At 35.2% G+C, this 27837-nt stretch overlaps 7 protein-coding genes across 8 annotated transcripts; 3 read left to right on the top strand and 4 right to left on the bottom strand.

Annotated features, from left to right (window-relative positions):
* Positions 1-1140: 1140 nt before the first annotated feature.
* Positions 1141-2370, top strand: LOC110671079 (uncharacterized). Its single transcript, XM_058136543.1, has one exon. The coding sequence runs from the start codon at positions 1486-1488 to the stop codon at positions 2224-2226; it is 741 nt and encodes a 246-aa protein (XP_057992526.1). The 5' UTR covers positions 1141-1485; the 3' UTR covers positions 2227-2370.
* Positions 2371-5233: 2863 nt separating this feature from the next.
* LOC110671072 (uncharacterized) lies at positions 5234-8390 on the bottom strand. Of its 2 annotated transcripts, none has more exons than XM_021833448.2 (4): positions 8213-8390; positions 7990-8077; positions 7253-7635; positions 5234-6514 (listed from the first exon to the last, which is right to left on the bottom strand). In XM_021833448.2, exons 2-4 carry the CDS (start codon positions 8046-8048, stop codon positions 5427-5429), a joined length of 1530 nt encoding a protein of 509 aa, XP_021689140.2. In that variant the 5' UTR covers positions 8049-8077; positions 8213-8390; the 3' UTR covers positions 5234-5426. The 2 variants fall into 2 exon arrangements, with proteins under 2 accessions (XP_021689140.2, XP_021689139.2); XM_021833447.2 differs by having other exon boundaries at positions 7181-7635; positions 8213-8387.
* Positions 8391-10365: 1975 nt separating this feature from the next.
* LOC110671088 (uncharacterized) lies at positions 10366-12599 on the bottom strand. Its single transcript, XM_058135949.1, has 4 exons — positions 11992-12599; positions 11813-11904; positions 10920-11035; positions 10366-10734 (listed from the first exon to the last, which is right to left on the bottom strand). The coding sequence occupies exons 1-3, from the start codon at positions 12191-12193 to the stop codon at positions 10982-10984; spliced, it is 348 nt and encodes a 115-aa protein (XP_057991932.1). The 5' UTR covers positions 12194-12599; the 3' UTR covers positions 10366-10734; positions 10920-10981.
* A 118-nt stretch (positions 12600-12717) lies between these two features.
* Positions 12718-15527, top strand: LOC110671100 (pentatricopeptide repeat-containing protein At4g14850). The gene is made up of 2 exons (XM_021833479.2): positions 12718-14366; positions 14903-15527. Exons 1-2 carry the CDS (start codon positions 12787-12789, stop codon positions 15366-15368), a joined length of 2046 nt encoding a protein of 681 aa, XP_021689171.2. The 5' UTR covers positions 12718-12786; the 3' UTR covers positions 15369-15527.
* A 687-nt stretch (positions 15528-16214) lies between these two features.
* LOC110671073 (cysteine synthase) lies at positions 16215-19225 on the bottom strand. Its single transcript, XM_058135950.1, has 11 exons — positions 19069-19225; positions 18733-18786; positions 18539-18648; positions 18355-18412; positions 17947-18210; positions 17709-17846; positions 17500-17551; positions 17195-17274; positions 16877-16936; positions 16655-16735; positions 16215-16503 (listed from the first exon to the last, which is right to left on the bottom strand). Exons 2-11 carry the CDS (start codon positions 18772-18774, stop codon positions 16411-16413), a joined length of 978 nt encoding a protein of 325 aa, XP_057991933.1. The 5' UTR covers positions 18775-18786; positions 19069-19225; the 3' UTR covers positions 16215-16410.
* A 1703-nt stretch (positions 19226-20928) lies between these two features.
* Positions 20929-21661, top strand: LOC110671074 (ferredoxin C 1, chloroplastic). Its single transcript, XM_021833450.2, has one exon. The coding sequence runs from the start codon at positions 21048-21050 to the stop codon at positions 21480-21482; it is 435 nt and encodes a 144-aa protein (XP_021689142.1). The 5' UTR covers positions 20929-21047; the 3' UTR covers positions 21483-21661.
* A 794-nt stretch (positions 21662-22455) lies between these two features.
* On the bottom strand, positions 22456-27544 carry LOC110671075 (FRIGIDA-like protein 4a). The gene is made up of 3 exons (XM_021833451.2): positions 26016-27544; positions 24312-24484; positions 22456-23229 (listed from the first exon to the last, which is right to left on the bottom strand). The coding sequence occupies exons 1-3, from the start codon at positions 26914-26916 to the stop codon at positions 22744-22746; spliced, it is 1560 nt and encodes a 519-aa protein (XP_021689143.2). The 5' UTR covers positions 26917-27544; the 3' UTR covers positions 22456-22743.
* Positions 27545-27837: the final 293 nt, after the last annotated feature.

A 27837-nucleotide genomic window follows, 5' to 3' on the forward strand; every position in this document is an offset into this window, starting at 1 on the left:
TTAACTTAATTTAATTAGAAAGTTGTGTCTTATTTGATTGGGGTAACTTGGTTAAGTAATTTCAATTTCTTAATAAGTGTGAAAATTTATTTTATTTTATTATCATTTTATCTCATTTTTTAAAAAAATTAAGAAAATAATTTCCTTCATTTCTTATTAAATAACTTAGTTATTCATGAGGGGAAATTAATTTATGATGTTGGCTTCCAAATAAGTAGAGAATTTTAATTTAAAAAAGCCTTTTATAAAAAGCATGCATGAAGATCGTCATTATTAACAGTTGGGAGCTTGGGCAATAAACACTCATTATAAAAAGGGGTTTGAATACTGGCTCTCTGGCATTATCAATTAATAATTATGCATGACTCTGAGCACGTAGACACCCACGAGTAGTGATTGGAACATTTAAACCTTAAAGATTGCATAATCAATGTAGGACTTCAAGTTGTGAAGTTGGTTTTAAAGTTTTTTTTTTAATGTAAGTAATTTATTTATTTATTTTTTATATATTAAAATTAATTTTTTTTAAATAATTTTAAATGTATAGCCTCTTACATGGATCTGTAGTGCATTCAAAAAAAAAATCCTAATTAATAATAAAAAAACATTTTATTTTAATTATTTGTATGTTCTTGAAAAGTAATTAGAAAAGGAAATGGGAAAAGATTATAGACTTGAATTGTAGTTTCTTTAATCAAGTTTTAATTTTCATGACTTCTTCTTGATGCCTGCCATGGTGGATGGATGTTGCAATTTGCAATTTGCATGCAACCTTCTTTTGCCGCGTTTGGGTTGAAAAACAATAACTCTTTTGTTTCGAGGAAAATGTGTCTTAACTACCAAACAACAATATAAACGAAAGCTTGAATCAATTCTAACAATGCAAATATCCCCTTCAAATCAAAATTACATTTTTCAGAGACTAAATTTTTTTTTTTATATATATATAGAATTGATTTTAATTAAAATTTAAAATTTAAATCTAAATATCACTAAGTACCCTTTTCAGGCACTCAATAATTAAATTTATATGTGTATTTTTCTTTTCTCTTAAAAAAATAAAAAATTCTGCAGGGAAAAATGGCATTCTTTGTAATTTTATAAGGGAAAAGGGACAAAAGCCTAACTCAATATCCTTTTTATCTCCTTAGTGATTCCTCCATTTCACTCTGCACTCCCAAAGGAGGAGATTTCATGAACCAACCTTTTTTTTTTTTTATTAATTTTGTTTTCCCTTCCTCTCAAATTTTCAATTGAAACAGAATATTGTTCTCTTTTATATGGAACCAATCTCGTACACGCACAACGGAACAATCAATCAAAAATACACATAGCAGCATATATTTTAGCAAATATAACCCTATCTTCAATTCTCATTTCCCTCTTAGGCCTAGGGTCGTGATCCATTTGGCCTTAGGTTCTCTTCTCCTCAATCTCGACAAAGAAGTGCCAGTGCCACCATTCGTTTTTCAATTTTTTTTTTTTATGATCATTATTTCGCCTTTTCCATTCCTTAAGCAAAATCGTTTCAAAGATTTTGATTCCCAGCAGCAATCAAATTTACCCATCTTTTATCTCCAGAGCATCTTTATCCTGCTGCTATTAATTGTAGCCCAATCTCGCTCCATTTCTTGTTCTCTCACAAACAACCAACACCGCCATCAAAACCAAGAAGCCATGAAGGTGCATCCAATGCCCAAGAAAAGAAACAACATAGCAATCCAATACTACATCAATAATACCACCGGCAATAACGTCGGCCATCGGAGGGTCCCATCTTCTGGTGGGTCCCACAAGAAGCTAAGGAGGCTACCCCACATCTTCAGCAGGGTCTTGGAGCTCCCTTTCCGCTCGGACGCCGATGTATCGGTGGAGGAAAATCCTGATTGCTTCCGATTCGTGGTGGAAACCGATAATATCGGGGACGTCAGAGCTCATACGATCGAAATCCACCCTGGGGTCACTAAAATCGTGGTTAGGCCAAATGGGTATCTGGAATTATCCTCATTGGATGATTTGGAATTGGATATGTGGAGGTTCAGGCTGCCGGAATCAACGAGGCCGGAGCTCGCTAGCGCGGTTCTAACAGATGGAGAGTTGATTGTGACGGTTCCTAAGGGAGATGAACTGGAGGAGAACGCAAATGATAATAATGGGGAGTTTAGAGGAGGTATGGGAAACAATAACAGCAATAATAACAACGCTAGGCTTGTGCTTGTACAGTGATAATAATAATTACTGCTCTCTAGCTTTTCTCTTGTGTTTTTCCTTTAAATGAATGTTGTTGTGGAAGCTTGTTTTTGACGCTGCTGGTGGTTGGGATTAGGTTGTATGTCTGCTTTTATTATTGAATGAAACAAGTTTTCTTAAGCTTTTGCATAACGAGTATGGTAGCTATGGCATTGAAGATTGAAATTGGATAGTTAGTGGGTTTGTGTTGTTTTGGCATGGTCAGGATTTTTCTATTGGGTCTTTTTCTTGGAAATTACTTGTCATTTATAAGGTTCTAGAGAGAGGATGAGAGGAGCAGAAATTGATGCAATGAATGGAGATGTGAAATTGATTAGAAGATAGATACATTGAAATTTCAGCTTAGCCATGGAATTGTTTTATCTTTAATTGAATAATGTTGTTTGGTATTCTTGTGTTCCTTATCATGTAAAATTTAACACTTGAAAGTTCTCAATTGGTTTAAATCTCCCGCATCTTCTGGTTTATAAACAAAGCATGTTGGCTGGATTTCCTTGGCAATGTCTCTTTAATCATACAAGTTCTAGAAAATGATGGTGTTTGACATGCTTCAGTCAGTGATGTTTTCGACTTCTTGATTGCATTTCTGAATAACACATTTTGATGCTGAAAACTGCTTCTCTTTTTCCTTCTTGGTTAAGAATATATGCTTTTCATCCACTAGGTGTAACTTTACAAGTCCAACTACAGACTACTCTTCGACTGAGTCTTGCGTCTGTCTTCTAGTTTGGCACTTTAAATATGCCTGCTAGCAAGTTTTTGGCAAAGAAATGATAAATTATATTATTTTTCGAAGCCTTGTAGTCCATTCTTCTTTTTGTGTGTGTGTATGACAGACCTTTTTCTCTAAGAGTTTCTTTTTTTATTGCCTATATAACCTTTAAGTAGTTGTGACTTGTTTGGCTCGTTTTCTATCCCTGATTGACCAGGTGATTTATGTGATAACATCTCTTTACTGGTATGTTATGTTGGAAGAATTCCTTGTTAGATCCATTTTATGTTTCCTAGTTTTATGCTATAAATAGTACTCCCCATCATTATTTTGAATGAATTCACAATTGGGAAACACTTTTCTAGGCATAGTCCCTCGCATATTTAAGACACAAATATGTGAATCTCACCACACATGAATTGGATTTAGGCAAGAATTTTTCTTCACAATCATGTTATTGAGCTAAACTATGTTTGACATTCTGTTTGGGGGTGATGATTATTGTGAAGTGTTGGTCTCTTAAGAATTTATTTCTGCTGCCCAACTTCAGCCCATCATTTGAACATATAATTTGTTTTTCATTTTTCTCAAGAATGGCCTTATGATCAGCTTCTTAGTCTGCCATCATTAGTCTTTGGATCTATTTTTGTCTTGAAAGGATTGACTTTATATGACGGACTGTATGTCATGGGCCGTATCGCCAACTTGGGTGGTCTGTGAAGTTAGGGTAATATGCTTTGATACTGATACCTGAAAGAACGCCTCCCTTCGCTTCTCTTTTTGCATCTGAAAGAGAATTCTTTAGAGGTAGGAAGTGTTATGCTGATGTTACATTCCCGTCATTATATTTATACGTTAAGCATATTCTAGCCTTCTTTTCCTAAATTCTTTTCATCACTCTAAACCTTTATACATCAGTGACTTGAAAACATTTATATTCTAGCCTTCTTTTCCTAAATTCTTTTCATCACTCTAAACCTTTATACATCAGTGATTTGAAAACATTTGCGGCTCACAAAGTAGTAATCGTTTAGAGTTTTGACAAAGAAAGCCTAACATTAGGATTTGTTACTTGCTATTCAGCATCACTATTTATTCATTTCTTTTTTCACTTAAGATAGGGTTGATTATGATTGATCCCCACATTTTCTTCTTTAAAATGACACGTCAAGGTGATATACTTTGCATGGAAAAGTTTTTTTTTTTTTTTTTTTTTTTTTTGCTTGGTTGGGACACAGATTTTCAGATGGCAACACCTGTTTTTCACTTTTTCTACAACAGAAGAGAAGTGCCGTGTGGCTTATGGTCATCCTTGAAAATTCTGAGATTGCATGAAAAATGATTTTTTTTTTCCTTATTAGAATCTCCCATTACTGTGAGCCTCTTGTCAACATTTTTCAATATTGATAAGAATTTATGCTTAGCAGCTTGGGCTTTCTTCTCGCTTTTAAAAAGGTTTATTCGTTTATTCCTGGTCATAGCAGGGATCACCACTCTCCACGTTCAAGTTGTACGATTGCCACGACTGCAGGAGAGGAATTTCCTAAGAACAAAATCGTAAAACTAATTTGAGATTTTCAATTAGTAAGCTTTTGGATCAAAGATTGGTAAGGCAAGAATCCATGACAGTGGTAAGGCTGGAAATGGGGATGGTATTGTTCAAAATTACTGCCTTGTTGAATGTGTACCGGCTATTTCCCTTCAAAACTTGCGTGATCTACAAACTCCTATTTGCCTAACTAAAGCCTTTGACTGCTTTACCTACACTCTTCTATTTCCCTTAATAAGCCTTCTGAGTTAATAAACTTCCTAAAACTAATTTGCAATGCGTTTATACTTTATATGCACCACATGCAAATATAATAATTCAAATAAAAAAAAAAGCCAAAATTTTACAATAATCAATAACCTTTCCTTAAGAGTTGTAAGAAAGAGCAGATCACTGATTAAAAATAGAAAGAAAAAATTATTTATATTTCTTAGAAATCACATTTATTTGTATATATTACTTAATTAATTTTTTAATTTAATGTATTTATTTTTTATTTTAATTATTTATAATTTTAAATAGAAAAGATAGCCCGATCAAAACAGTTGCCTTTTGATACGATGATTTGAATATTAAAGGTGGTCCAATGTGTAAAGGTAATTAATAAAAAAAAATTATTATATAAGAATTACAATAGAATTTTTTATATAGGTGAAATCATTTTTTGAATAAATTTATAATAGAAATAAAATTTTAATTAATGTTATTGATATTAATCAATATTTAGAGAGATTTTCATATATATCGATAGATTCATAAAAATTAAGTAGAAGTCCCAACAGAAAGTAAATTGTAATATTACAACAAAACGACATGGGATCGAGCCATGCAACAGAAAGTAATTGCCATTTGCCATAAACATGTTTCCAAAGACTTAGGAAGAGGAGGGAGGAACCATAGCTCTAAAGCCATTGCTTAAAGAGAAAAACCTTCCAGAGGGGCAAATTTTGCTAGAATTTCCGATTCTCGCTTTACTGCATTTGTCTTTTTCAGCTCCAATTCTGGCATTTGGCAGTTGGCAAGCTGAATCTCACGCACAACTTTTGGAATTGCATTTGCCACCACCTTTTGAGCATAAGTCACCTCGACCTTTGCTGCCTTGTTAGTCTCAATTGCATTAGTAAGCTCATCTCGCCTGGATTGAAGTAGAGCTATTTGAATGTCAATTTCTTGCACAGTCAATAAGCTTGAATCCACCTGTGATTGCAGCTGGTCTGCCTTTTCCTTCAATTCATTATACTCATTCTTCAAAGAAGTAACTTTCGCCTTTTTACCCTCAAGGGTGGCAAAGAATTCGTCAACCTGCTCTATCAATTCCCTACTCTCCAGAAAAACCTCGCTGAATGATGAAATTTCTTCAATCAACTTCAATTTAACAAGTTGTTCAGCACTCAAGCTAGGATCCTTTCGAAGTTTGGATGCCAGAGTTGTAAGTTCGGAAATTTTGTTGGACGAAACCAACGAGGGAAAATCCATAATAAGAAGAGAAGAAAGCTTACTTCGAGCTTCTGCCATTTCATTTTGTGCGCTATAAGAATCCACGCTTGCTAAAGAGAGTACCTGGGTTTCAGAAACAGGCTGGGCGAGAATGATTTCCAAAGAGTTGAGATAGTTATCAAAATCCTCTGGAATCGGATCAGCTGCTGATTCCTGTGTGCTAAATACACCACCTTCATCATTAGGGACAGATCGTTTAGAAGAATGTCTAGTTTTCCGCTTTGCTGTGGATGATAATGTAGCTTCACTCCTTGTTCGCTTAGGAGTGGGTGATAATTTAGTTTTTGATTGTTTAGGGGTGGGGGATAGTTTAGCTCCACTCCGTTTTGTTCGCTTAGGTGTAGATGATAATGTTGCTCCATTCTGGTTTGCTTGTTTGGGAGTAGATCCTGCATTTCTTTTTCTTTTTCCCCAGCCTAAATGAAGGTTTTCTTCTTTCTTTTCTTCTTGACTTGCCGCTTTTTCATCCAGTAAAGGGTTCTCCAAAATAGTGAAGGCAGGTTCCTCTGTATTATAAGAATACTAGTTAAAACAAATAATGCTAACGGAAAACAATATTTAAACATATCACATATAAACAAACAAAAGCCTCCCACAGGAAGAACTTCTCCTCCTCTCTCAGAGCTAGAACTGGAAGTCCTTCTCTAGCTTCATAGAAGGAATTCAAAATGAGATGAAAAAAAGGGGTTCAGAATGATTTCAGAAACCTTTTGGGACATATTGATCAGATTTGTCAAAGAAAAATAAAAAAGAAAATAAAATGCCTATAGCTGTATCTGAAATCTTGTCCCTCTTCTTTAAAATCAAGATGCAACACGCTTTACCCTTCCCCTCCCATGAATTTGTAGCCAAAAGAAAATAAGAGCAACTAAAAATTAAAATGTCATGGTAAAAGTTCCAAAGAAAAGGTGACTTGATGAAGCCCCCCATTCATCTCATCAGAGTGTTTATTTTGCAATGTTTTGTCCGCCATCCAGACTTACATGCACACACACAGAAACTATTGACAGCATTGAGGAAGAGAAAAGGAGAGACAGAGAGAGAGAGACCGATGAAATTTTAGGCCAAGCAAGCATTCTGGCAGCCAGCAGCCGCAAATCCTAAGACCAAGCTGGCAAGCTCTAAATAGAAATATTAGTGAATAGGGTTAAGAATAAAAAATTTGAGCAAACCTTTTGGTAAAGATTGAAATTTTACAGGAATCTTCCAAGCAAAGGATGCAAAAAATGCATCAATATCTGCACCTGGGAATTCTGATTTGATATAATTTGCAACTGCATTCTTGCTTGCAAAAGATTGTTTCCCAAGACGTTTTGGAAGATAGAGAAATCTATCCTGGAAGTAGCCAGAAGTGTTAAACCTCTTTCCTACTCTCCAGGTCCAAATATCACCAGGATATGGCCAATCAATAGGAGCATATGGCAAGCCTTCACCAGAATCACCAGGTAGAACTGGCCAAAGCAAGTTATTCTCCTCTACCTGAATTGCGCCACCATTACTTTCATTGGGGACATCATTTTGCACAATTTGATCATTCTGCACAAATTGTTCGTTCAGCTCAAATTGCTCATTCAGCTCAAATTGCAAATTCTGCTGACCACCCATTGAGACTGGTGAGCCGTAGCCACTGATAAAAAAAACAATCAAACTTCAAACATAGCGCAACAATCAAATAACGGAAGTAAATGATTGGATCATCACTAATTTCAGGATATACAAAAAACCTAACAATTTTGTAAGCAGTTTTACAGCATATATGACATTACTTAAATATTTGGCAGTTGTGGATCATCTACATTCCATAATTAAAGAAGTATCAATATACACATAAAATCCAATCTAGCCAATTAATCACATGCTGGGTTTCATTCTACTGCACTGGAAAGAAAAAAGATGAGTTTTTTATGCAATAATATCGAAAATGACTAAGTAAATCTAAGAAATAGGAATGGGGTTGGAGATCATGACAAAAAATTCTTACTCTGGAGCATACTCTCCCACTTGATCTGAAAAAAGGCGAAAAGGATCGGAGTCGGACATCACGAGTCAGGAAACAATAATCCCTTTACCTGAAAAAAAGGATAAGTGAAAGTGAAACCACAATTATGAACTGCAAGTGATAAATCAGAGGAAATGTAAATTGAAGGCAGGGAAAGTGGAATCAAGATCATCAAGAAAACATAGAAAAAAGAAAATACACTCACAGCTCTTTGAGTGAACAGAACACTGTAATTGAGAAGAAATGGAGACCCTGTGAGATTAGTAAAGTAGCGAGTTAGAAGAAGAAGCGATATGGACGAGGACGACGGACGCCTAGAAATGGAAAGTGCGCGGGTGAATTGTCGGTCTTGCCCTGTGTGTGTGCATCTCCAATCCTATCCGTCCATCCCCCCCTTGTTGCAAGGCCCTGTAACCCATTAAAGGATCAATGAGGGTTGTTACGTGGTCTCACTCTCACGCGATCATCGGCGCGTGGTTTACACTCTTGTGATTGGAAAATAAAATAAAATAAAAGGCACCGTTTTAAACAGACGTTCTGCAGCTCGGCTAAATCAGAAACTCCGTGACACATCTGGTTAGAGATCATGAATGTGGAAAATATTTTGTTCAGCTTATAGGTTTTATTAAATTTATTTATAAATTAAAAATTATAAGTAAATTATTATTTAATTTAATTTATAAATTAAAAAATTTATATAAAATAATTTAAAAATCATAAATATAATATTTATTTATAATTAATTTATTTATTTTAAAATTTTTTAAATAAAAATTATATTATTTTAATATTTTTTAAAAATATTAATACTATTTTTATTTCACTAATGATAATACTAAATTATATATATATTTTATTATTTTTATAAATTAAATTACTTTTAGGTAAGTTACTTAAAATTAATTTTAGATAATTTTTATTAAATAATTAATTATTTATTTTAAATTAATTTATAAATTAAAAAAAATAAAATTTAAATCAAAACTTAAAGATAAGCATCAAATCAAACACTCTGTTAATTTTTTTTAAATAAAATATTTTTAGTTAAAATCACTCATTATATATTGCTTCAACTGTAATTTATTTTCTTTAAAAAAATTGAAAAAAAACTTAAATTTATTTAATTTATGATTATATAATATAAATTTATTTGCACACAATTTAATAATATATATATTTTAAAATTTATAATATTTAAATATATAAAACAAATTAGTATATTATTATTATTAAGGTGGATTTCCAACACAAACGAAAAGAAATGAATGAATGAATGCAGGGTGGATAAGTCGAAGTTAAAAATAATTATCATCATTAATTTTTTTTTCTTTTTCAAATTTAACTAATTAGGCTATAATTGGAAGTTGGTTGTGAAAAATAAAATCACAACAATATTTAGAAATTTTGCTAGCTTCCCTTTGGATGGCTGAATTTAAATTTTCATCTAAAATTCAATATTTAAAATTTATTTGTTTATTTTAACTTTTATTTTTTTAATTAAAGTTTGTAATTTAATATCTAAAATTTTGGCATTTAAAATTTTAACTGTTTAAACATGAAAGGGGATTTAAATTTTAATTTTTTAATAAAATAATATATTTTGCTTTGGTACGATGACGATGAACAAATCAAAGTCAAATTGATTAAATTGATCTCCAGTCCATAATTTTAAATCAAACGGTCAAATCATAATTGGAACTTGACTGAACTGTCTCTACCTTGAAATTGCTTTTGAATTAGAATCAAATCAAAATTTATCTGCCCTCCAAAGTTTGAAACAAAATCAAACCAAAATTACTGGTTCAATCAGCTAGTTGGGAACTGGAACCAGATTAAACAAAAATCGAAATTGAAATCAACACTAAAAATAAAAATTGGGTTAAAACAGAATTGAAATAAAAAAAAAAATTAAGCTATACAGAGATTGGGTTGAACCAAAATCGAATAGGAGGGAACAGAAAGGTTGAATCATAATCAAAATCGAAATAGAAATTGGTTTGAACTGAATCATACTAGAACCAAAACAAAAAAGGGACTGAGTTGAATTGGAATTGAAAAATCGGTTTGGATTAGAATCAAACTTTGAATCAGAACAAAAAATGGAAAACAAAATTGGTTTGAACTAAATTGATACAAAATCAAAATGGAAACTGGAATCTAAAATTAGATTGAAATGGAAAACTAAATTTAGGTTAAACCAGTATTGAATCGGATCCTCTACGTGCTTAAAATTTGCTCAAATGACACCATTTAATTTGTCATGAAATTCATCATTTTTAAATTTCATTTTAAGCCCCCAAACATCTAATTTGTATTTTAAATACAAATCCGTTGTGTCAAAATCCACCTTTCCAAAACCACCCTTAATGAAGTTTATCCATTGGGAAACTTTTGCTAATCCTTATTAAGTATGAAGTTAAGACATTTTACCAAAATAAGGATGTCTTGTATGAACGCTTACAAGTAATGGTTTTCCATTATGTTCCCTCTTCCATAAAGGAGGGTTTCTGTAGGAACACTTCCGAGTGCTGTTAGTTTTTAAATAAATTTCTCACAACTATTGTACATCACTAGTACACACATAACATAGACGTGCAATCACATGAATAGACCCTTGCACGAGCTTGTCTGTGGGCAACGAAGCTGATTAAGAATTATATAGCAGAACAACCCCAATGGCAAAATCACAGAATTCTGAAAATAAGCTCGGCTAGATATTACAGCTGCCTGCTTATTCACAAACAAATTGCTGATAAGCATCAATCAAATTCCTAATATTTTAGGGAAATAAAAGAAGCAAGCAACTGCAAGATAAGATCGGGACATTGTTCCACACAAGTGGTCATATATGGCTAAAAACAGATAAGAAAGAATTATTTTTTTTCCGATTAAAAGCAATAATTTTTGCTTACCTGCTTGAACATGAACTTTGATAAGCTTCTAACTCAAAATTTTGGACGACTCGATTTTTTGTCTAATGATTTCTGTGCAAGTATTCTTCATGCATCATTATCAGTTGTTCTGCAACCTGCCCAGAGTTAAAATTATTCATTAGCAGAAATGGCCAAGCTTGAGCAGACTTACATGAAAATGCACCATATATAAATGGTGTCTGGATATTCAACTTAAATTAGATTTGTCAAGGTCATACTTGAATATCTAAGAAATAATCACTTACACTTTAGAAGTAATACTGTGAAAAAATTTCTACAAAATTTTCATTCACTATCATTTTAAACTAGATGACATTCCATGAAAAAAAAGATCATTTAAAAGACTTCCATATGTTTCAAAGAATGCAGCTATGTGAAAGCAGCAGGTCTTCTCTTGCACATAACTGCAAGAAAACCATCAAGATAGATTATTGGAGATATGTACTCGATATAAGCTACCATAAATCATTCTAGTGCTACAAGAATCATATCTTCTTTCACTAGTGATCCACAACAGCAGTCCTAACTGTACAAATCCGAGAAAGGCTAAACTAACTAATGCATTGATGACAAATCCATATTGTTTGATGAATAAGCCATCATCCTCTATTGTGCCAACGCAACAATGACTTCAAAAGAATCAGAAACGATACGGATTCAAGCCCCAGAAATCGGTCATATGAAGGGTTTTGCACCAGTGAATTGATTTTCACAAGATCGTTGACTAGGACTATATGATTCCATTAAAATCTATATCTTAACAAATAATAAGAAGCTGTCAAAAAAAATTGCATAACATAATTTTCCTAATTGAAGAAAGCGAATAATAGGTTTACAGAGAAACTTGAATAATCAAGGGAATATGTATACACCTCCTCAATGCTGCCGTCCTCAATCTCTGTGTTGAAAGAAAGCAGCAAGCTTTCATGGAGCAAATTCTCCAAATCTTCAACATAAATTGGTCCTGTAATTACATTAAATATAAAAATGCCATTAAACGCAAGCAAAACCAAGGCAACATTAAGAAAAAAGAAGGAATCTAAATTATGACCTCTAGATTGAGAGAACCAAGACAAGATATCGGTGGCGAGCCGGTGGGATTTCTGGAGGGAATCGCGGCCACCCCACTGGTTTTGGATAGCCATTTGCAGGCCATTCCATCGGGAAAAAAGCAATGCGATACCCTCTTGGAGATGAGAGACAGCCTCTGGCTTTTGAACAGTAAGATGGTTGCTTTTGCAGATGGATTCCATAATTTAACAACAATCTGAGAGAGTTCTTTGGCCTTTGGTTCAGCTCTCCGTCCCCCCGAGAAAATCCTCTTCCCCTCAGAGAGAGCGAGACAGCAGAGAGAGAGGTGATGGATGGTTATGTATTTATGGATGTAGAGAAAGAGGCGCGAGAAAGCCGGCATCGTGGCACTGAAAGAGAAACACTCGGCGAAGATGCAGAGATAGGTGTTTTCTGTTACTGGCCAGAAAAGAAGATCCCCTTCTCTTGGGTCCGATCAAGACTCGGTAACTACTCGATCGTCTTGTCCTAAAAACATTGGTTTCTCAACGGTCGCCTACTCGCAAACATCGCTTAATATTCTAATTATTAAATTTATCCTCTATTTTTATCTTTAATTATCCGAACTAATTCTAAACATAATTATTTTTATCTCAAAATATCTGAACCAATTTAATTTTTGTATTAATAAAATTATTTTTATTAATAATTTATATTTTAAGATATTAATAATTATATAAATATTTAAATTCTATATTTATCATTTTCTCAAGTTTTAAAATGCTTCAAGGCTCATTTTTGGCGCCACAACGGCAAACCATGACTGCAACTATCCATGCCTTCTCTCACCTCCAATTCACTCGCCTTCCTTCTCGAGTCTGCCGTCAAAACTCGCTCCTCCCTCCTTGGCCGAGCCACCCATGCCCAGACCATCAAGAGCCGTCAATCTCCACTCCCTTCCTTTCTCGCCAACCACCTTATCAATATGTATTCCAAACTCGACCTTCCGAAGTCGGCCCACCTCCTCCTCCAACTCACCCCAAATCGGTCCGTCGTCACCTGGACAGTGCTCATTTCCGGCTCCGTTCAAAATGGTCATTTTTCGTCTGCCTTACTCCAATTTTTTAACATGCGCTGCGAAAATATCCAACCCAACGATTTCACTTTTCCTTGCGCGTTTAAAGCGTCTGCTTCACTTCGGTTATCCTTCATAGGAAAACAGGTGCATGCGATTGCGGTTAAGTTTGGACAAATATACGATGTATTCGTTGGGTGCAGTGCTTTTGATATGTATTCGAAAACAGGGCTTAAACATGAAGCGCAGAAACTGTTTGATGAGCTGCCTGAGAGAAATGTCGTTACGTGGAATGCTTATATTTCTAATGCGGTGCTTGATGGGAGGCTTATAAATGCTGTCAATGCATTCATAGAGTTTCGCCGAATGGGTGGAGAGCCTGACTCCATAACTTTTTGTGCGTTTCTCAATGCATGTGCTGATCCGTTGTATTTGGACCTTGGGAGACAGTTGCACGGGTTTGTGATTCAGAGTGGCTTTGAAGCGGATGTTTCTGTTTCAAATGGGCTTGTTGATTTTTATGGAAAGTGTAGGGAGGTTAGATTGGCTGAGATGGTGTTTGGTGGGATGGAGAAGAGGAATGCTGTTTCATGGTGCTCCATGGTGGCTGCTTGTGAGCAGAATGGCGAGGAAGAGAAGGCTTGTGTGTTTTTTTTGGAGGGTAGGAGAGAAGGAGTTGAGCCAACAGATTATATGGTTTCTAGTGTTATCAGTGCTTGTGCAGGGCTTGCAGGACTTGAATTGGGACGGTCAGTTCATGCACTTGCTGTGAAAGCATGCATGGAGGTTGATATTTTTGTTGGCAGCGCCCTTGTTGACATGTATGGGAAATGTGGGAGCATTGAGGATTCTGAGCGAGCCTTTCATGAGATGCCCGAGAGGAATATGGTTACTTGGAATGCAATGATTGGTGGGTACACACACCAAGGACATGCTGACATGGCCATTAGATTGTTTGAAGAAATGAAATCTGAGGTGGCACCAAACTATGTGACCATGGTGTGTGTATTATCAGCTTGTAGTAGGGGAGGTGCAGTTGAATGGGGCATGGAAATTTTTGAGTCAATGAGAGACAGGTACAAGATTGAACCAGGGTCAGAGCATTATGCTTGTATTGTGGACTTGTTAGGGCGAGCTGGTATGGTAGAAAATGCCTATGAGTTTGTAAAGAAAATGCCTATGCATCCAACAACTGAGGTTTGGGGAGCTCTTTTAAATGCTTGTAGGGTGTATGGGAAGGCAGAATTGGGAAAAATTGCTGCCAGTAACTTATTTGCACTTGATCCAAAAGATTCTGGCAACCATGTGCTGCTTTCAAATATGTTTGCTGCTGCTGGCAGGTAAGATAATTGTTTATGGCTGATCACATCATTTCCCTTGACGTTAAAGTCTCAAGAAGTGCAGGAGCATTTTAATTTCAAGATAATTCTATCATCTATGTATTTTTTTTTTTTTCAAGTCCATGGACTAATTTATACATGGCTTACTTCTAAATTTTGTGGATTCTAAGATATCTGTCATTTTGACATTATGTTACTAGTCAAAATTTAGAATCTAAGGGCTTAACTGTACTTGATTTAGATGTTTTGGATTCTTTATTTTGTGGACTAGTACTACTAGCATTATATTACACCGTCGCTGGGTAGACTTAGGAACTAGGAGATATAAAAATAGCAATATTAGACCATCTGTTTTGCTGGACCTCATAAAGTAATCTCCACAACTGCAAGTATAAACTCATGTTTCTGTGGGAGTTTCAGATTTAGAAGTGCCTTTTCTACTACCTATTGGACTATTTCACTGCATCTAAAATTTGCTACCCTTTTTGTTTTCCTTTTCTCCACTTGTTAACAAATTGTGTGGGCTTTTAATGCAGGTGGGAGGAAGCCACCCTGGTGAGAAAAGAAATGATGGACGTTGGGATCAAGAAGGGTGCAGGTTGTAGTTGGCTTACTGCAAAGAATAGGATCCACGTCTTCCAAGCAAAGGATACATCCCACGCAATGAACTCTGAGATACAGGCAATGCTAGTTAAGCTAAGAATGGAAATGAAGGCGGCTGGCTACATACCTGACACAAACTATGCACTTTATGATTTAGAAGAAGAGGAGAAAATTACAGAAGTTTGGTACCACAGCGAGAAGATTGCCCTCGCCTTTGGCCTTGTAGCTATCCCTCCTGGAGTACCTATAAGAATTACCAAAAACCTTAGGATATGTGGTGATTGTCATAGTGCCTTCAAATTTATCTCAGGCATTGTTGGCAGAGACATTATTGTTAGAGATAACAGTCGATTTCATCACTTTCAGAGTAGTCAGTGTTCCTGCAGAGATTATTGGTGATATTTTTTTCTTGTTAACAAATTTTTCGCAAATTATACATCATGCTGGAGTGGAGGGATCTCTTATAAATCTTAAATCAAGGATAACCTTGTAGTTATACTAAATTTCCAGAACAAGAATATGGATTCCAATTTTGATCCTTTGAGATTTTATTGTTGACGTGCCTGAAAAGTTTGTTTTGAATGAAATCACAAATATGCTTTGAATTTACAACTATGGTTTACTTGTTAATTATCATACGTGAAAAAGTAATTCATTCTTGTCATTAGTACCATTTTTGTAAGAGATGGATTTTTTTTTCGTTGATATCTATCAGATTTTGCTTGCCAACAGACTTTCTATATATGACTCTTATCATCGAATGTGTTTCACTTATATTTGCTAATCTTGCATTAGTATTATGATTATTCGCTTAAAATCTTAATACGTCTCGAAGACACTAGATTTGCATGGAATATATTTATCTTTCCAACAGCTTTCAAGTTGATAAGCACCATAGGAGCAAATGCAGAATGAAAGTTGAGAATGATAATCTATAAAAATTTATATGTTATTCTTGCATCAATTATATCAACTTAATGTCAAAATATATTATATTATTTATAATATATTTTTAATATATTAAAGTTACAGAACACTGATATAGGAGTATGCAGATTTATTCATATGAAAATAATTAAATATTTTATCTACAATCAACCTTTTTAATAATAATTTATTTTGTTTTGTCTCATTTATTATGGAGTTGTTCCTACTTCCTACTGGTTATGAGATAAGAATTAAGATAAAGGCACATACTATATAATTTTTTTAATTCATTTAAGGAAAAAAAAAAAAAAACGTAGCTGTAGTAGAACGCCAGGCATTCCATAGACTTCATTCATTTAATTAGATCAAAGTTTTGAATTAGAAGCGGAAATTCCCTAATAATTTGAGGTTGGAGCTAATGGTGTTGGCAATTTAGCAGAAGTAACATAGCAACAGTCCCATATCATCAGAAAGCTTTGCAAGAATCTGAAACTGGTTTAAAACCAGTGAACGCTCAGGGCTCAAATGTCATACTTTCAGCCTCCCGTCTCACTGACTCAAACAGCACAGAAGACAGATACCTCTCGCCAAAGCTTGGAAACACCACCTGCACACAACTCAAATTGGTTATCCATGATAACTTTTTAATTTCCAACTTTTTGGTCCTGCTAAGATATCATGTGCTCTAGGCAAGTGGGCCAATGTTTGTAAGCCTTTAACATAATTACTAAGATTTAAAAGGGATTGATGGAACCTACAACAAGGAGTTTTCCAGCATTCTCTGGCCTCTTTGCAATCTTAACTGCCGCGGCTGTGGCAGCCCCAGATGATATTCCCACCTACACCAGAAGGTCCCATTACCAAAAATGGACAACATGGGATAACTCGAAAGGAAAAAAATACAATTAATATCATAGAAATGCTCTCTTTATAATCACACTGTTTATGTTCACATTTGCAAACCATAGTTGAATACTTACAAGCAAACCTTCTTTTAGGGCAAGACGCTTTGCAGTTTCAATTGCTTCGTCACTTGATATCTGCAATATTGTACAAATTCAGTTGGGGAACAGTTGGGATATTCAAATTATTAATAAGGTTCTGTATATCTGCTAAAATGGCACAAATATCAGATTTCAAGTAGGTATGGCAAAATTATTAGCAATGCAATTTTTCTAATCTGAAATCAAAACTATACTTAAGAACGCCTTCTCACAGAATTAAAAGTGCATAATTCACAATATAAAATGATGCAATTCTCGAATAATTAAGAGTAATCAAGAAATCTTCGGCCTTACTTGAACAACTTCATCAATGATATCGACTTCCAGAACTCCTGGGACAAAACCAGCACCTATTCCTTGGATCTTATGCGGACCTAGAAAAAGATAGCCAATAAATAAGATCACATGTGCATAGTACCATACAAATGCCTGCAGTTTGCAGATCAAACCACTAAAGGTCATTCCTTATGCATTCATGCCAAGAACTTTATGGAGCTTACTGCATAGTCATGCCTAAGTTGTTGATCCTGTAGAATATGAAGCAACAGAACCGTGACAGGGAATTATCCAAGAGATGCATTGAATTTAACATAGCTCACCAGGTTTTCCTCCAGATAAAATAGGGCTTTCAACTGGTTCCACGCCGTACAACTGCAGAAAAAAAAAAGTAAGAAAACAAATGAGAAACTGTGAGCAATAGAAAAGCAAAATTCTGAAACAGATACAACTTACAATTTGTGTACTTCAGTGGATGCTTATGAAGAAATTTTACTGTGAATTGACTTTTATAATAGAGGGTTAATGCTACCTTAATGCTTGGATTATGGTCTTTTAGGTATTTCCCAGCGCCTGTTATGGTTCCCCCAGTACCTATTCCTGAAACAAGGGCATCAACTTTCCCTCCAGATCCTTTCCATATCTCTGGTCCTGTAGTTTCATAATGTACCTACATCAATAAAATAAACAAATAAATAAATAATTCAACTCACGCTAAACCTCCAACTGCATATACCAAGACAAAAGTACTGATTTGAGGGGGGAAAAACCTTTGGATTGGCAGCATTCTCAAACTGCTGGAGCATATAAGCATTGGGAGTCTGGGCCAAAATCTCTTCTGCCTTCTGAACAGCCCCTTTCATGCCTTTAACAGGATCAGTAAGCACCAACTCAGCTCCAAAAGCACGGAGAATAGTTCTTCTTTCAAGACTCATTGATGCAGGCATTGTGATGATAAGCTTGTATCCCTTGGCAGCAGCCATGAATGCTAATCCTATGCCCGTATTTCCGCTTGTAGGCTCAATCAGAACACTCTTTAGCAACCATTTCAAAAGCAGTCAAAATCAACAGATATTCAACAACTTGATTCCACAAGACAAATAACCCCAAAATATTTCTCCTATACTAACCGCGATAATGTTATCACCAAGAAATTCATTTTCAAAACGAAAACTAACCTGCCCTGGTGTGATGAGGCCCTTGGCCTCTGCATCCGCGATCATGCTGTAACCAATCCTGCATATTAGTCCAGGAAAATCAGAACCTAACAAAAACTAATGTTTCAAGGCAATTATAATCTCCATGGTGATAATGGTCAAAACCAAGGTGAAAAAGAAACATAAAGCCTTTAAAAAGTGGGACCTGTCTTTGACACTAGAGCATGGCTCCATCATCTCTAGTTTAGCAGCAATACGAGCAACACAACCATCCACAACATTGTTGAGATATACCAATGGAGTATTGCCAATTAACTGCAAAGGGAAAAAAAACAACAGATAAAGGACATTATCTATCTGCATAAGAGTATAAGGAAGATGGAAATTATCCAAACTTACTTCAGTCACATCCTTAGCGATTTTGTGTTTCTCAACAGCCATAGCTTCAGATTACTGCAATTCAAGAAAACAAATATTAAAAATCAAATATTCTCACACCACCTAAACAGAAATCAATCAACCCCATTTCCTCATCTTGAATACCAATCTTTTGCAGCCATATATAAAACCTTTCTTTTTGTTTTATTTAATAAATTTATTAACAAGGAGAAGGGTTTGAATTGTTTTTTTCCAGAGGATCTCAATCTTTAGCAATCAATACATATAATTAATGGGAAAAAAAGTAACTAGGAGCTATAAACATTAGTATTGAGGAGAAAAAAAAAAAAAAAAAACCTTTTAGGCTTTGACAATGAAAAAATTGAATGAGAAAATATAAAGTTAATGTTTTTTGTGGAAGCTGTGGGATGAAGGTTTATATTTATAGCAATGAATAGGTTGTCATCGTTGCCAGCCCAGTTGTGTATTTATTGTTTGGGAAGGGGATGAGTGAGTGTAGGGCTGGGCACGGTTCTTAGAGGAATCGAATTGAACCGAAGAATCATACTAAATAAACAGAAATTATATCGAACTGAATTTATTTTGATATTTTGATTTGATTTTAGATTTTTTATTAAGAATCGAACCGAAATCGTACTGAAATCGAATCGGAACCGAACCGAGAACCGAATTTATATATATGTTGTCTATGTTTTTTTTAGATGTATTATACACCTTCAATGTAATTATGTATACTTATATATGTATATATAATTATGAATTAAATATAACATAATATTATATTTTATTTTTTTATATTTTTTTAATAATTTTAGTTATAAATATATTAAATTACCTTATCATTCTTAATTATAAATATATTATTATTTTATATTAATATATATATATATATATATAAATTCTTAATTATATTTGTATCGTATAGTTAAATATTATATGATTAATAAATAGTTAAAATGTATATTATATGATATATTTATACTATTATATTATATAATATATTTAATCCTAAATTATATATGCACCTTATAGTTAAAGATTATATAATTTAGGTATAGCTAAAAAATATATTATATGATATATTATGTATTAATAACTCAATTCAAAACTTAAATACTAATTCAACTATGACTTTTTAAAGAAATAATTATATAAAATTATTTTAAGAACTAAGAATCAAATCGAAACTATACAGAATCGAATCAAAATTGAAACAATAAATAATCAAATTAAAATCGTACTAAAATTTTGATTCGATTCTTATTTCTAGGTAAAATCTAAATTAAACCGAAATTGAACACTTCTAAGTGAGTGGCAGCATAATGATAAGATTTTTCCCCATCAAAATTGGAAGTATCGGAGGATTCGTTGGATTTAATGCGGGACGGTTTGGGTATGTATCTGACCTGATTGTATGACCAAGTTAACAGTGAATGTGATGTGATTAAATGTGACCTGTTATTAAGCATTTTATTGTTTTTTTTTTTTTTTAATTTGGAAAATTAATTCGCACATAATCTAAGTATCTAACAATTAATTCCAATGAGAATGTCGATTCATTTTCATATTTTAATGTTAATAATTTTGAAATAGATTATGATTTTATATTTAACGGCTCTAAAGATATGTTTATTTTTACTTATTTGATTCAAATTTAATTTTCAGTTTATATTTTACTATGTATGATATCAAACATAAACCCTACGATATGACAAATTTTATTATTTATAATTAAAAGGATATTTAATTTAATTATTTATTTTTAATTTTTATATTTTTTAACATATGAGTTAAATTAAAAGTATATAATTAATTATTTACTAAAATTACTTAAATTAAAATAATTTAATTTATAAAAATAATAATTATTAAAATAGAATAATGTTGATATTTTTAACAAATTTTAAAATAATATAATATTTTATTTAGTTAAATAATAATTTTAAAATAAATAAATTACTCTTATTTATTATTTTTAATTTATTTTAAATAATATTTTTATTTATGAGGTAAAATAAATACTAATTTACTTACTAATTATAACTATATAGAAAATAATTTATATTCTATTTTATCATTATGGGAAAAACTCAAGTTTGATCGTAAAGAAAATTATTGTGATAAAAAAAAAAATTTGTGATATTGTAATTTATTTAAATTGGGTACTCTACTTTTTGTTTACTCTGCCAGATGGGCTAAAGCCAAATGCCATCTGAAAGAGATATTCAACAAGAAGCAAAACCTTATCCTATCAGCCACCACAAATCGCTTCAATACTAACAGAAGCTTCCCTTATTTCCCACCTCACAAAAGCCATGGCAACCCTTTGTTTCACTTCATCTCCGTCCTTTACTCTCGCCAAACAACTGTTACCCACCAAACTTCCTTCCCTTAAACTCAACTACGGAACAGGCAGATCCCTGAAGACTATAGTTAGGTCTTACAAAGTGGTGATTGAACATGAGGGTCAATCCACAGAGCTGGAGGTTGAACCTGATGAGACCATACTATCCAAGGCACTGGACTCTGGACTGTCGGTGCCTTATGACTGCATGCTTGGGGTATGCATGACTTGCCCAGCTAAGCTAATAAGCGGCACAGTTGACCAGAGTGAAGGTATGCTTAGTGATGATGTGGTGGAGCGTGGGTATACACTGTTGTGTGCATCCTATCCAACGTCAGATTGTCGGATTAGGACCATTCCTGAAGATGAGCTGCTGTCCTTGCAACTAGCAACAGCTAATGACTGAAATCTGTGCGCTTGATTGAAATTTCAGTTAAAAGTTTTGATATTGAACACTAAATTCGAGTACAGTATTTCTCATGGGTATGTTATGGTGGAAATGTTGAATAGATTTGTTTCTTATTCATTGTGTGTGCTATCTGTTGGGGGTATAAAGAAAGATGAAAATAAAAGCATTTTCTGTCATCTGATTGAATGCGAATGTGGCTTAATACGGTTAAATCAGCCTAATACGTGGCAGATAATGGGCATGATTCATAAATATATTTTATATTAGATGAAATTAAAATTAACCTCAATTTTTTTTTTCTTGAGAGGCTTTTCTGAAAAATCATTTCTACGAAAAATGACGCTTAAACTTATATGAGAAAATAAATTTTTTTTTTTTTTAAACTCTGTTTTCATTCCAGTTAGCACTTGAGAAAGTTTTGTAACAATCAACTAAATGTTAGCAGTATAAAGCCATCTCACGACCTAAATGTACGAATTCACACAAAGCAATTTACTACAATCTCACTGAATGAGATAAGTTTTGCCTAAGACGCTCTATTTTTGCATTTCGGTTTTCACATTGCAACATTTTTTGAGCAACAGCTTAAAGAAAAAGCTTACAACTCGTGAAACAATCTGATCTGCCAACTGAAAATTATTACAATACACAGCAAGTAAATACTCCACTTTGTAACATTTCACAAGAATAAGAGGATTATAAAAACAAATATATAAAACGCAATGATCCTTAGGCTGCCTTTCACAAGACACCTGCCAAAACATTTATTAGTGATGCGGGTCGAATCACCACCCGCTAATCATACTAGGACATCGCAGACCCCTACATGATACACTTATTAAGGGTAATCAAATGCCATCCAGTTTTGATTTATTAGATTCTTAATAAACCCTAACAATTGAATTTGTCAAGACAGACGGCACTGGCTCCAGCTTGAACCCATAAGAAAAAGGAGAATCAAAACACAATCAAAACGGCAAGGAACAACTTTTCTACAACTAACCCTAATAACAGGTCGTACTTTTAGTCCATCAACATTGTTATGTTTCCATCAGGATTACTTTTACAAGTACCTAGTGCTACAGTTTGATCATTAGAAATACAACTTACAATGACACTGCAAGAAGTAGAAAAGTTATAATTCACACACGCATCGCTACCATTAAAAAGGTTAGTGATTACAAACAAGCCAGTCGAGAAAGCAAATGATATTGGGGTCATCATATCAGTGGTCACCATCTTCAACAAGTAGTCATGTCTATAGGTAGTAAGCCTGCTGATAAGCTGGTGCGAAACCATTTCCATAGCCTCCATATGGAGGATAATTCAAAGGAGCCCCACGATATGATCCAGCAATGGGGGCAGTTGCCTCTGGTGAGTAGGCATATGGAGATTGAGGGCTCCTGCTACCATAAACTGCAGCGGCAGAAGGATATGCTGGTACACCAGTAGGATATTGAGTGTGTGACGGAGACCTGACAAATGTTGGAGGTGCGGGGAAAGATGATACGTAAGCATTCGTCAAGCGGCCAGCCTTGGCTGGAGGCATTGGGCCGCCATTGCTGGCACGTGTTCTTTTGTTGGCAGGGACTGCAGCCGGCCTTTTCTTCTCAGTCTTGGTCTTCTCTAGCTGTTCAAGGCGTTTCTTGAGGTTTTCTGGTGGGAACTCAGCCTCTAGTTTGTATTCTTCAATGCACTTAATGACAGCCCGGAGAGCTGACTGCTCCTTCCGGGCAGCAAAGTGCTACAAGATTGATAAAAATAACTACTAATAAGTTGGTAATAAATGAGTTACTCCTACAAAATAATAGCACATAAAAACATACATGTTTCTAAAGCTTGTCTTCCAAGAATTTATGGGAGCTACACAACATAACAGTGCAAGAATTATGTATTCACAAAAAACTCAGTAGCTTAGCAGTCTTTTTGTCATAGCCTAAGCACTATGCAGTTATCTTCATATATTTGTTCACATTAATATCAATGCATTTCAACCCAATACAATTACCTTATCTTTTTAAGGCAAAAGAAAATCTCATCATCATCCAAGATACTATTGTAAGGCTATACAACATTTCATCCTAGCCTAGGGTTTTAAAGTTGAAAATAAAAACCAAGATTACCCTAGCCTGAGGCATACAACATAGGTAAGGACTACTAAGCCCCTGTAAACAATTAATTTTTTTTTCCCTACATAATTAAGCTCAAGACATTCTGGAATGCAATTGCCTATTAATTCAGCAATACTAAACTTTCTTTGCCAATGGATGACAACTTATGAGTATATTCTATCATAGTTCATCAAGGTCTGCCACACCATCATCACAAAACATTGTGGACCTATAATGGCTTGTGGGCCTGATTTACAGCAAACCAAATCTACCAAAATCTAACCTCCAAATTCAAACTGCTTGTAAAATGACGTGATACCATGTTACTTGCTGTCATTACTGCTCATTTAAAGAGAGAGACAGAGAGAAAGAAAGAGAGAGACAGAGTATTCTCAGACATCTAAAACACAAGGAGCATAAAATAGAATCCATGCATTTCAACCAGAGAACAAATGCATTAGATGGAAGTAATTATCAATCAAAATATGTGTTTCTGTCCAAAACACATTTTCACAGTTGTCCTATTTCTACCAAATGTTAATTGATGGCTAGTAGGTTATGCACTGGACCAAACTGGAGGGTAAACATATTTTTCAGAATGAACATATCCAAGAGAGAAACCTGATATCCAATGTTTAACCAACAAAAACAGAACTTGTTTAGAATAAGAAGCACCTAAAATTAGAACAAGGATAATAAAGTGAAGGATTCATACCGCAGCTCGACCAGTATCCGGATCCTCCAAGATAGAAGCTGCAGCCTTCTTTGCATCCTTCAAAAAAGCTTTTAGCAATGGAACAGGGGGGAACTTGTCCACAAGACCAACTTCATATGTAAAATGCACCGCATCAAGCTGTTGTCCCCTACTAATTAGTTCTTCAATCATATCTGTACATGACAACAGTTCAGAATCACCACTAATCAAGTACAATAGCTTTACGACAGTTTAGAAGGTTCATCAGGCATTCTTGATGCAACCCATAGGATATTTCAGAAAAGGAAAAAAACATGCAATAATACCTGTAAATATCTATCAGATATTTTAAATATTTAAAGATATATTCATACCAAACAAATTGAAGTAAACTGTTCACATACAATGACACACGTCCAAACAACCAAATCTATAATTCATTCATAATAATAACCTAAAATTATCCACCATTGCCGGCTAATATAGAAAAAACAAGATTAGAATGTTAGTACTTGAAAAGTTATACGTGCAAATCTTCACCAGCCTCACATAAGATAAACTTATTTTTGTCTATTTTTGTCACAATAGAGCACAGAAGCTTTAGAATGACCAAGCATATTGGACCTTTGGTGGTGTATTTTGGAATGACAAGTAACACACTGTCATTGGAATTTGATATTAATTGATGATTGATTAACTTCCACGGAAATGGATGAGCTGTAAGAAACCCACAGAACAAGTCACAAACGAAGATGCCCACTGTTCTTCGTCATATGGTTATCATTCTCTAGTTAATGAATAACCCAGTGTACTAGAAAACCAACAAAAAGTGCTTATCCATGTAGACCATTCCCCCATTTTTCTCTCTCTTGCACAGCATGAGGTAAACACAGTCTAAGCACTAAAACAGCAAGGTGCAATAAGCTATTCTCGCCATAACAAGCAACACCCAAGGAACAAGTTAAACAAAGCTGTCTAGATGCTAGCCCCTTGTTCACCAGAATGCTGAATGATCAATATGACCTATAGACTCCTCATACCACACTTGAAAAATGAGGATAAGTGTGCAATGCTACCAATCAAATCATATAAGAAATTTGACTGACAAAAACAGGTTGCAACCCCACCTTATCATGTCATTACCCCAATGAATGCTCAATCCCAACAACCACACCCCCCCCCCCCCCCTCCTTCTCTTCTCTCCTCTCTCTCTCTCTCTCTCTCTCTCTCTCTCTCTCTCTCTCTCTCTCACACACACACACACACACACACACACACACACACACACACACACACACACACACAAATGATCATCCATATAGAAATGTTCCAAAGTCCAAAGTGATCACTTTGCTGCTATTAATAGTTTACCATGCTTATTTCCCGCCCTGATGTTTACAACAAATTATACAACATTCCCTCTGTCCACGTTCCTCAGAAACTTTTACTGCAAAATTATATGTATCACCAATTCACAAAACACGCTTCTTCGTTCAGATACAAACAAACAAGAGGTCACAATTCACATACTCAAATTTGACCTAAAAAAACACAGTCAACCTCCAAATGCTCTCCGGTAAAATATAAAGAAAAGTTACATGCTTCTACGTTTGAGGATACAAAGAAATAGCGCCTTGGTGGTAGAAAAGTAGCAATTTTACAGAACAACTAATAATTTAATAAAACCGGAAAATAAGTTAAGTCATACATATCGAAGCAACATACCAGGCATTTTATCACCCAAACCAAGCGAGACAGCAAGCTTAGGCATCTGCTTGCGCCAAGCGGACCCAACTACGAGCTTCCTGTACAAATCAACATCCTCCTTCTTCACAATCCCAAAAGTGACCAAATGCTGCAAGAAAGTATGCACATCAGGAGTCTTCACATTCTCAATCCCACCGCGCTCTTCCAGACTTCTCTTCCAAGTCTCGGCAATCTCCTTGGCCTTCTCCTTCACGCTTGGCGTCACTAACAGCCTGGAATTGCCTATCAGTGGGTCTACCACCACTGGAATCAAGCTCTCCAGAATCAGCACACAAGCCCATCCCAAATCATTCCCTTTCTCAGTCCTTTCTCCTCTCTTATCCACGGGAAAAACCTCTGAAATTGCTTCCAAGACAAACCTAGCAGGATCCACACACTCAGCCAAAGCCAACGGAATCTGGCTCCTCAATACATCAAGTTCCTTCTTCTTGGTAATCACAAACTTCCAGAACTCCCTGGAGTGCATTTTCAAGCAGTAGGATTTGAGAAGCTGTAACAGTGCATCGCCGTCATCCACTTCGCCATCAGGATGGTCAAAATTTTGGTTCTCGAGGGACTTGAGAGCGTCTTCTCTGTGTTCCTCGACGCGCTCGAGTGCGATCTCCACGCTACCATCAATAGTGACCTCACGCTTCTTGAGGGAGGAAAGCGTAGCCTTGGTGTCATGGTCCAGGGTCTGGAATTTGTGTTTGAGGGCTTCTGATTTCTTCTGAAGGTTCTGCTCAAGAGAGGTGAAGTGGTCGGAAAGTTCCTTCCAGAGAAGAGTACAGCTAGTCATGAGCGAGGTCTGGCGCTGGAACTCGTCAAAGCTCGGGCGAGTCAACTCGGTTAACTCGCCTGGATCGGGGATCGACCCCATAGTCCAGTGAGAATCGGGCACGGCAAGAAACTCAGCAGCTGAAAAAGAAGAGAAAAAGAAACAAACCCTAGAAGTAGAGAGAGAGAGAACAAGGGAGAAAGAAGAAGAAGCGAAGGTGATAGCGAAGAGAAGAAGAGAAAGGGGGAGAGAAACAGTGATGACGTGGAAAGAAGAAGACAAGACACGTGTAATGGCGACTGCGGGGAAAAAGGCGGTGGGGGGAGGAATCTAGAATGCGCAGTGGATGCGCAGGAAAAGAGGGGGGTGGTGCGTAGGATAAAGAGTGGGGTGGTGCGTAGGACAAAGAGTGTGGGGGAAGTGACGTCAGACAGGGGAAGGGGATGTTTGGATGGAGTAGAAGACAAGAGGGGGATAACTTTCGCAGAAACCGAAGTCAGATCGTAAAAAAGAAAGAAAGAAAGAAAGAGGTGAGATGAAAACCACACCACATGGGAGGAGTCAGATAAAGTAAAGACATGGCCTGTCTCGCTTATTTTTTTTTATTATTATAACAATCAGCATAATTACATAGTCACAGGGGAAGCGAGTGAAACCTGAGATTCTGGAATCAGGCATGCGCATCCGTTCGTGTTTTTAAAATATCTTCTTCTTAAAAAAAAAAAAAAAATTTATTTTCAAGGCCAATGCTAATTGCGCCATGCTGGTTGGGGGGGGGGGGGGGGGGTGTTGGGAGGATGATAGATGTATGATGGGGGTGATGGATATCCCTCAACAACCACTGTTCCAAATTCAAACCAGGATAGAAGCTGGTGGGTCCCACTTTGTTTGCAAAACGACACGTAGGCTTTTATGATAGCCACCACGACCGTGGGTTTGGGTTGCTGCAAATTGCAAACCGCTAATCTCTCTTCACTGTTAACCGGGAGTAGTTGCTGATTGATGGTTGGGGTCCACCTGAGT

The sequence above is a fragment of the Hevea brasiliensis genome, chromosome 15 (assembly GCF_030052815.1).
Source record: "Hevea brasiliensis isolate MT/VB/25A 57/8 chromosome 15, ASM3005281v1, whole genome shotgun sequence".
NCBI classification, from domain to species: Eukaryota; Viridiplantae; Streptophyta; class Magnoliopsida; order Malpighiales; family Euphorbiaceae; genus Hevea; species Hevea brasiliensis.